The sequence below is a fragment of the Eleginops maclovinus genome, chromosome 15, assembly GCF_036324505.1.
Source record: "Eleginops maclovinus isolate JMC-PN-2008 ecotype Puerto Natales chromosome 15, JC_Emac_rtc_rv5, whole genome shotgun sequence".
NCBI lineage: Eukaryota > Metazoa > Chordata > Actinopteri > Perciformes > Eleginopidae > Eleginops > Eleginops maclovinus.
Window position 1 is genome coordinate 18,227,144 of NC_086363.1, and position 10,610 is coordinate 18,237,753.

The following is a 10,610-nucleotide window of genomic DNA, read 5'->3' on the forward strand; positions in this document are numbered from 1 at the left end:
ATATTGTGACATTTATTGTTTTTGATATATAAAATTACTTATTACCAGCCCTATCCTTTGCTTTATTAATGCACCATCTTAAGTCTTATACCAGTTTAAACAAACTGATTAAGTGTGCATGCAACCATGACCAATCACACGCCAAAATTGTACAGACTGCTAACTCACAAGAACAGGGAAGTGAAAAGAGGTTCAGGTTTAACTGCCTCCCTCCTAAAAAAAGATTTACCCTCTCACTTGTGCTTTTGCTCCAATGCCTCCCAGGCAAATTGGGTCCTGGGCGTGTCTCTGATTGGCCAGTAACTGCTGCTGGGGGTAGAATTACAGGGTGTTCTGCCCAATCAGTCAGCCAGCAGGCAGGGAGTCACACAGTCGGCTGGTTGAGGTGTTTGTTTCATTCAGAGTGTGTGTGTGTGTGTGTGTGTGTGTGTGTGTGTGTGTGTGTGTGTGTGTGTGTGTGTGTGTGTGTTTGTATTATGAGTTTGTGTGCTTAACAGGAACCTGCTCTGCAGTGGTGCAGTGGAGCCACAATGTTTCCTGTATCAAACCTCAGCGTACAGCAGAATCAAAGTCCTTTAAATTAAGTTGCACCAGATATTTATTAATAGATCATGAATTACCGTTAGTTACAAAATCATATACCATATATGAGGGAGCGTAGTAACAATGAAACCACCAATTTGATTGTGGACTACCGCTTTGAAGCCACAAGTTTGGCGTTTAGTTTTTGGCTATCTTGGTTTGTTTGAATCAGAAGTAACACCAGGTGTTGAAGCTTATGCTAAATAGGACATTTTTAGGGCCACACCAATTTGAGAATGAACTCTCCTGAAAAACACTTGATGAAAACATAGACAATGCAAAGACCAGACAACGACTTGGTAGCGACCTGTCAATCACAAGCTAGCCACACCCTAAAGCACACCGGGTTTATGTTGTATTTTACTTCAAATGGGACCATCATTTACACCATGAACATCATGCTGTAATGAATACAACTTGAAACTGTTAATTTATACACAAAATAATAAATGAAGTTCATTTTTTTATAGACCTCAAGGCAATCTCACTTCTTTTCGCAACCAATGGAGTCACGTCCTTTTTGTTTTGGGCTTTTTGAAAGAAAGAAGGTATAGTGCGGGTTCGCATTGACTTACTCCACACCAAGACACTGCTGATGAAATGACTATGATATCAGCCAAGTTATTTTTCTCAGACTTTACAAAGCCTCTCCAGAATCACAGAATGTTTTTACCAGCTGATCTCTATTTGTAAAATTCGCTCTTGATTTATTACCTCATTAAAGATTAAAAACAAAAATGTTCGGTCTCAATGGATAGTTTCAGGTCATGGTTCCTTGTTTCTTTTGTATTTCTGTATAATTTTCCTAGCCAACAACTACACTGTAGCCGTTTTGCGTATGACAATAAATCCTCTAAATCTTGAATCCTTTTAAAGACTGCAGTGCATAAGGAGCTGGAGAAACCTATGTGGGAGTGAAAAGGGATAACAAGATCTCCTCTCATCTCCCTGTGTCTGGCTGTCTGATTGGCTGTCCGGCCTATGCACCAGGTGATGTAGTTTATAGGCAGTGCGGCAAGCTGTAGAGACAAAGTTGGCATAATAAGAGGAAGGCTGGCAGCACTCAGACTGAAATTGATTCATGTGTTGCTGAACTGCAGAGGTGGCTGTGTAGAGAGTCCACTATCGGTGTGTGTGTGTGTGCATGTGTGAAGTGTGTGTTAGCAGGGATACACTGACAAAGTGCCCGCACTGCACTTTGTCTCCTCTTCTGCTTCTTGTCTCTTTGTTGACATTTTCTTTTCTTATAGTGCCAGTAAGGAGGGTAACAAAAGACTGGTTGCTTGTGTGTGTTTATTAGGGAGTGGTGGTTATAAAGATTACACAAAGACACACACACTGATCAAATACTAATTTGTCATTAGCTTACTGCACTTACCCTGTCATGTTGAATAGCAGTCATTGCAGTAATTATCCTCATTTGCTGATTCACTGTAAGTGTACACAGAACCTCATCATCTGGGTCAGTCAAGAGCTTTATCCAGCGTATGACCAGTCTTCCATTGACTTCCAATCAATTGATTTTATGGTATAGTTGAGAGCAGATGCATGTAGATACAAAGCTCTCTATATTTACTTTACATTATTGCAGAGTGACATAAATCACCATGGCATATACACAGTGTGCAAAGTAAATAGGGGTGACAAGGTACTGTAAAGAAAACATGTCTTATCTGTAAATAAAATGTATGTGGTTAATACTTAACATCTACATTATGTTTAGCGTTTCATATTTGGTTTCTGTACGTCACTTGTTTATTTAAAAATGAAAGTCAAGCAGTCGACACTGTGCTGATTTGATTAATTAGTTTTATGAGATTTGAAATTTGGCATTTTGACATCCAATACAAAATATATCTGAATGTTTTTATTAAGAGACAAAATAAGGTAGAATATTGGGTAAAAAGGAATTTGGGAGCTTACGACCGACTTAAAACCAACCTAATTTCGAAGCAGAATAAAAACAACACAACATTCCTAGAGAAACACTAAATATTGGGCTTTTTTTTGAAGAAATTAAGTCAGTTTTAGAGATGCTGATGGTCATATCTTTTTAACCAACAAACATAGCAAGGTTAGCTCTGCTATGAGTCTGAATGCTAAGCTAATCTCCCGCTTAATTTTTAGCACACAGACTCTTGGCAAAAAAGCAAACACTTGTATTAAGCAAACTTTTACTTTAACTTTGTTAGAGGCATTTTACTTTGATCATTATGGTTTGAATATTTGGCTTATCAATATAAGGCTTCAGATTAAACTCTTAACTATTTATTTTTGTAAGTTGCACTTGGGTTTAAAATATGTTAATTTAGATTTACAAGTTAATTCAAGTCTTTATTTTGCCGTAACATGTGCGCTGTCAGGGGGATATGACGGGCATGTCTATATGCCTATATTGCAGGACAATGGGACACAGCTGTGAGTTATTAGACAGGAAGCGGTATAGTCTTTTGTCCGTGTTATTTTTGAGACAGAGAAATATTTTAGTTACATTTTGAACCAAGAAAGTTTATGTTGATATTTGTATGCCGCTTGGATCAATGAATACATTTGATGTGATTCAACGCTACAACGATCTTCGGAAATTTGTTTGGAAGCTAAGAGAGGCATATCATAACCTATAACCCCCATAAAGGAAGGTGGCTTTTAAATGTAGAAACGGATTAAAAGGCCACCACAGACTAAATTCACCCTGATGTTTGAACTCTTCTTTTTGAGCGTAAAGTTTTCCAACATTTAAAAAAAACCTGAAATGTGGCGTATCACAAGAGAAGCACAGATGTAAATTAAAAAACATATTGAAGAACTCCATTAATGCTAGCTGTTTCTGCAGCAGAAAATAATCAATAATGCAATTATCCATATGAGAGTTCAACTTACAAAATGATCTTAAGCTCCTGTTCTTGACTCTCAGGAGATGCCTGGCATTTCTTAATGAGCCTGCTTCCCCAGACAAAAACAACATCTTCAACATAGTTTCAGGCATGAAAACTATGAGCGTCCTAAGCCAACTCAAAGTTGTTGTTTTTTACAGGCATGCCTTCTCTTCCAAAGCCTCACATGAAATACTTAGTGATATACCTCAATTATGGTAATGTTCATTCTCAAATAAATCTTTACAAACAAGCAGTCTTACATTGATGTGAATGAATGCATTGATGTTATACTGACGCAACAGAGTTATGAGCAGCATGTCGAGAACATGCTCTGATGTTTATGGATGAGGTTCTGGGAACAGACACAAAGAGCTGAATGGGTGGTGCGGTTAAAAGGGCAGGGAGCGGTGAAAGAATGGGCTGCTTTATTCTTATTAGCACTAATCACAAAACGAGTTTGTCTTCCTTTGACAGTTTGATTAAGAGAAGTTGATGGGAAATGTCTTTTTGTAGCCCTCATCCCTTCTTGATGTCTACTGCATTTATTTCTTAATGCTCTTAATGTCTTTCATTTTTGTAAAGCACTTTGATTTACCTTGTGTTGAAAAGGTGCTATATAAATAAACTTGCCTTGCCTAATTCATAGCAATTATAACCATGATAGATTGCTTTCAAATAAGAATGTCCAAATACTTTAAACTAAATGTATTTATTTTATGGATTAAGTTGGCCCCTAACCCCTTCAGTTTAAAGGAAAGTTAAGGCACTGATACTACACTGAAAAAAAGTGAAACGCTGACTTTAATTAAATGCATCATGTTTAAGATTTCACGTAACAATATTAGGTTAGTTGAAAGCAATAATATTAGGTTCAACTTTATATTATTGCTTTCAACTAACCTAATACAGTTATGTGGAATTTATTGACATGAGTATATTATGTATGTGTTGTCTACACTGTGGATGCTGGGGACATGTCCCACCAGTTTTTCTACTATTTCAAAGCCTGTATATATTTTTAAAGGCTTTGAAAAATAGCTTGCACCAACAAATTCAACTTCAAATAAGACACAGTAATATCACAATAAGAAAACATAAAATTAAAGTTAAATAAACTTTAAATTAATTTGCATTTTCATTAGCTCCTGTATTAAAAACGGACCAAAAATACATTAAAACTTTAAAAAACAATATTGACACTGATTCTTGTTTATCCATATCTTAGAAATAATCCACTCTAACCTCAAGCTGCCCCCAAAAATCCATTGTGTAAAATTATAAATCTTCTGACCCCCTATGACCCCACCACTTTTCAACCCAAAGTGACGCCCTTGGTTATGACCCTAAACAAAACGTGTTTGTTCAGTCCTAACGGATGACCAACAATCATATGCGTCATCAGCAGAATTCTCCCCTCACTGCATCTCTTCTATCCCACCAGGACTGTTTGTTCTGCGTGCAAACACAAGGATTGCTAATCGTGACACACATTTGTCTGAAAACGCACTCTCAGCAGGAGAGAACACACTCATACACACACGCCGTCGCTGTGTATCCTCCTCTTCGACTTCTGTGTCAGTTCAGAGTCGTAATTCTTGCCGGGACTGGGCTGCAAGACAGGGCACATAACGTGGCACACTTTGAAGTGCATTGGTGACTGAGAGGATGGTTCCAAGGTCCAGCCAAGTTTTCTCTCTCAATTGAGTAGAAAGAGGGTTACAATATGATACACAGTGTTGGAGTTGTCACTCAAAAAAAGTACACAATACTAGTTAGTTAAAAAAAAAAAGAAGTAATGCCTAACTTTACCTTGTCACTCACTGCTGAAAGTAATTAATTACACTATTACTTTTTAACATCACCTGAGCTGCACCATAAATGAGATGACAACAATATCAAGTTATTTATGCCCAGATCAGCACAAGTTTACTGAACAGATACATTTACTCAAGATCTGTACTAAGGTACAATTTTCAGTGACTTGTACCTTACTGGAGTATTTCCACTATGCTACTCTGTTCTTCTACTCCACTACAATTCAGAGGTAAATGGTATACTTTTACTGCACTACATGTATTTAATACCTTTAGTTACTTACAGATCTGGATTAATGATGGTAAATATAATCTCCCTTAAATCAGACTTTAGTTCACGTGCAGTAAATTCAGCAGCTACCCTGCAGTATACAAAGCCATTCAAACTAGCTGCACCTTTACCAGCTCTGAGAACACTTTAATGATCAATCATTATAAAACATATCAGAGATATTATTCTGAAATGGACCAATCAAACAATGACTACTTTTACTGTCGCTACTTTAAGTACAGAGTGATGAGAATACTTTCTACTTTTACTGGAGGAACATTTTGAATGCAGGACTTGTAACTTCTACTTTTACTCAAGTACTTTTCCCACCTCTGTTTGTTGTGTAGTTACTGTCAGATCTAGACATTGGCCACTTACTCACAGATTGAGATACAATTAAATGAGGAAAATACAATTAAAGCACAAGTACAAAGTTTAAACCACCTTGAGATGAAAATAATCCATTTGTAAATAACTTTTGACTAAGACTGTGGTCTTTTTCTACAAAGGAAACAAGAGACAGTAAGACACTGTCAGCCCTGGAGCATTATTCAAATGCCAGATAGTGTTACTCTTACATGACTCAGTCAATCCTTTGGTCATGTGTGGGTTATTCCCCTAAACCCAGTGAGCTGTCAGCTTCCCAGCAGAAGTGAGAGTGGAGTCTGAACAAAAGGAAAACAAGTAAAGAGTCATGTTGCATGTCTATAAAAAAAGCCAGGAAGACCGTTGGGGTTGTAAGGTAAACTTGCACTGCCGGGCACTTAAGTTAAGAGGGACAGAATGAGTCAGGGGACCTAGTACATTAAATGGGTTTTCCAAAGAGATGTTTCCCTATAAATCTCATCAAAGAAACATCATCCATTTGGAACCTAAATGGCAGCACCGGAAATTGGACTTTCCAGAGTCCATGTTACCCAAAACACATTCATGTCTGCCTGCCTGTGAAGTTTCTTAACAAATAATGTAATGAGAAATCTTTGCATAAGGCTTGCTCACTGTTTGTCAGGAAACACTTTGGATTGGGTGAAAACATGCTTTAGTTTTTTGGGTCTTACTAGATGTGTTCAAACCAACATCAAAAGTGCATTTTGAGGGAAAAAGGACTCTCAATTATATTGGAGCTAGCGCTTTGGGTTCTTTTATCTTTTTCTAAGTCAGTGAGCTGTCCATCTGTCAGTCCATTTATCTGTTAAGTCCCTTTAACCCGGAACAAAATAGAAAACTTCTGATCACATGGCTGACACATATACTGTAAATATGTGGGTATTCATGGTCTCTGGATGAGAATCTTAATGGTATTAGTCTCCCACTAATAATAACATACTAATACAATAATGACAACTGCCAACTTTGTGTGTTCGTGGTTTGCAGAAGGTGACAAGAGGCACCGGATTTATTACACAAAATTATGATATATGAATTATTAACATCAGTGTATAATTTTGAAATATCACGTTTATCGCCAATGTCGGTTTATTGCAAGAACGCTGTTTAGTGCCCCAAGTTCTGCCCGCTTTTTTTTCAAAATCTGACATTTGACAGATAACCACTTCTTCCAGATATTTCCTTTGGATTCAAATGTTCCCATTATGTATATACCTGTGAATACACATGTGTTTTAGCCTTCTGGCATATTATCACTTCCAAAAATGCTCATACTTTGTGACTTGTACTTGTTTATGTTTCTATATGAGTGCTGGTTAGGGACACGATATATCAATGTTGTCTCAGAACTTGTTTTTGCTGTTGCCAGCTTGCCAAATTAATATGTTATTTTGGAATGTTTGGTCTAAGTAGTGTGGGAAATAATAATAATCTAGTTGCATAAAATACTTCTGCCATTTTTTAAATTTCTCCTAAACTTCCACTCTTTCTTCTCCTCTCAGCTCTTTTGTTCCGTGGTGGTTGACATCTCGGCCCGGGTTTTGACCACTACCAGCCCAGCTGACCCAGCCCTCCTTTCCCCCCGACACTATCAGCACACCGACCCGGACTCGGGAGCCCAGCTGGTCTGTGACAAGTGCCCGGCAGGAACCCACGTGTCGGTTCACTGCTCCCCAACAGCCGTGAGGGAGTGCAGCCGCTGTCCTGAAGGCACCTTCACGCGGGGCGAGAATGGTCAGCAGAAATGCCATCCCTGCAGGGGCACGTGTCCTGCGGGGTTCATTGAGAAAGTGACCTGCAAGCCCACCCAGGACCGAGTCTGCACATGTCCAACCAACAGTTTCCTGTCTGGTGATGGTGGCACAGAGTGCAGGCCACACTCTCTGTGCCTGCCAGGGACCAGGGTTAAAAGGAGGGGCAGTGAAACAGATGACGTGGTTTGTAAGCCGTGCACCAAGGGAACTTTCTCAGACGTGGAATCGAGTTTGCCGAAGTGCCGGACCCACACGGACTGCCAAACTCAGGGGCTGGTGCTGCTCACAATGGGGACTAAAGAGACAGATAATGTATGTGGACCCCCTTCTACCTCTTCATCCAAGCCTTTCACCACAACCCCCTTACTGGGGCCTGCACAGGCTGTGCTTGTACAGGAACCTTCTTCATCAACGCCTCCACCATCGCTGAGTGGACCTGCGCATGAAGGTTAGAGACACTGTTCAAATTCTGAGTATGTTACTGTGAATATCTGTTTCAGATTTGTAATTAGCTCAATATCAGATAGTGGCCTGAAATTAAAAGATTTAAACTGGTAAAACCCTAAGAACGGATATACAGTCATTTCCCCACAGCATGGCTCTTTTTGGTCAAGAAGTTAATGTAATAACAGTTTGGGCTTCAACTATTTGTTGAAGAAGGACAGTGAATCCAATCAGCGAGTTCTTTTTTTTTATAGGGATTAAATTAAGACTTTACAATGTGCTAATTTACAGATATCAAGAGGTTGCAGTTGAATCACTCTTTACTTTTCCTCTGCGTTTGGTCGTCAATTAAGCTTGGCTAATTGCCTCCCTGTTCCTCTCTTTATGACGTAGATTTAAACTTTCTTTCCTATAAAAAACAGTTTGATAAAACATGAATTCACCTTGTATTCTGCTAAATAAAAAAGGCAGTTTTTTAAAGGAGTAAATAGAACAGGCATTTAACTGTGATGGCCTTAATCAAAACGTCCTTTAGTTAAAAGTGCCATAGCATGGAAAACTGTATTTACCTTGGCATAGTTGAATACTGGAAACACTAACGCTAACACTTACCACTCTGTAACGTTGCTCTCCAATCTCCGCCCAAATGGCTGTTCTTCAAATCCATCGGTTTCCTCCTCAGATAAAGGCTCAAACATGTAAGGTTGGTTACCAATAGCCTCCATGGTTCATCTCTCACAGTTTTGCGATCTTCACTTACTTTTGTGGGCTCTGAGGCAGCTATGGATTGCTCCTTGTAAACCAGCCAATCAGAGCAGAGCTCGTCATTATTATTTAAATGAATTTCATGTTTGATTCTAGGACCAAATCATAGGGTTGTTAATGGGCCTGTAAAACTGTCTCTGGACAGTTTTTGGATCAACCGAAGTTATACCTTCTTTGTAGACATCAGAGAACAATTTAAAATACCAGTTAGATGCTTTCTATGGCACCTTTAACTACAGTAAACTGTTACTTTGGAATGAGACTCAATTGGATTGAGTCTCATTCCATGCTGTGTCTCAATTTGAGCACTCGAGCAGTGTGTGACTATCGACCGCTTAGTGTTGTCTAAAACATTTGCCATGCCCTCACCTGAAGTTAGCTAGTTAGCAAGCTAGCAACAATATCGTTCGCTGTAGAAAATCTTTACAGAGGGCTCCAAAAACCCAATCAATTGGCTAATTTTCAGCACCATTGGGTGATACATCTATTAAAGAGTAAACGGAATACACTGCACGCTGCCATACTTGGTATTGGAACACACTTATGCATTCAAAATAGCATGTAAGTACATGAGTATGCACATTTAGACACATTTTAAGTAACGTTCCCAACACTGATCATGATACATTATTGCTTAAGATGCAGCCTTATTCATCAATGATAGTCGGAATTCCTTAAAAGGACATTCATAGGCATGGAAACTAATGGGTGGCATCTCAGGAATGTTTGTGTTGTAGTCAGGAGAAGTTATTGGTATTTCAGTCTTCCTCAACTGCCATCCTTTTTTCCTCTTCCTCCCCCTTTGTATTTACAGTTTTTACGTCATTATCGTTCTTTTCTCGGTAAGTCGGTCATTTTTCAAAATCAACCATTTATAGCCAGTATACCCCCACATAGCCCCCCACACCTTTAACACTGTCACCACCCAATCAATGGCCTCTCAGTCTCACCTGTCTGTTAGCAACAATGTCTTTAACCCTTTACATACCAGTATAATATAATTCATTCAATGTAAATAAGGGTTGAAATATCAGAAATATACCAGCAACCGCAGATGTCCAGCAGAAAATGTTCAGTCAATATAAATGAACAAGGGTCCAACAAAAGGAGATACTTCTACATACTATGCTTCTCATTTATCGCTAACTGTTTTCTCAGATGTGTGAAGGGCCCAAGTTAGCAAGGGAGGTAACCATAGAAACCAAACTTAACAACCTGTTTGCGCCCAACCTCATGGTGAGCGATGATCAAAGAGCATAAGATGTGAAAGCAGGATTAATTATATAATGCAGATTTAAAAATATGCAGTTAAAGAAGGAAATGTCAGCGAATAGTCAGCATATTAAACGATAAAGACTTTGGAGTACCAGATGATGCACTCTCAAATCGGCCCTAAGACATTAAGATGAAGCATTTGTAGGGAACATTTCATTACTTGGTGTCATAAACTATTTTAAAACTACTTACAGTTACTATGTTCCAAACACTGTCTTGTGTTGTCTCTCAAACAGAACAGTTGTTCTTTTTACATTTCAACAAATTACGGAGATTTCTTCGGATGTGAGTTGTAAGCCCATCCCAATCCTCTTTCTTTTCTTGTTAGTTTTCAATATTTCCTGCAACGGAATGCTAAATCTCATAAGATTTGCCAACACTTAAGCTTTTCCAAGGGACAAACTGTGGGGTGAGCACTTTAGAGTGTGTCTGCTGAGAGATT

General features: G+C 38.7%; 1 protein-coding gene across 1 annotated transcript in view; it reads left to right on the forward strand.

The window, feature by feature from the left end:
* Positions 1-10,610, forward strand: part of tnfrsf21 (tumor necrosis factor receptor superfamily, member 21) — a 46,075-nt gene that overhangs the window by 5,332 nt on the left and 30,133 nt on the right. The window contains exon 2 of the mRNA XM_063902693.1: positions 7,433-8,132. Within this exon, the coding sequence (XP_063758763.1) occupies positions 7,433-8,132 (700 nt within the window). The remainder of the gene's footprint in view (positions 1-7,432; positions 8,133-10,610) is intronic.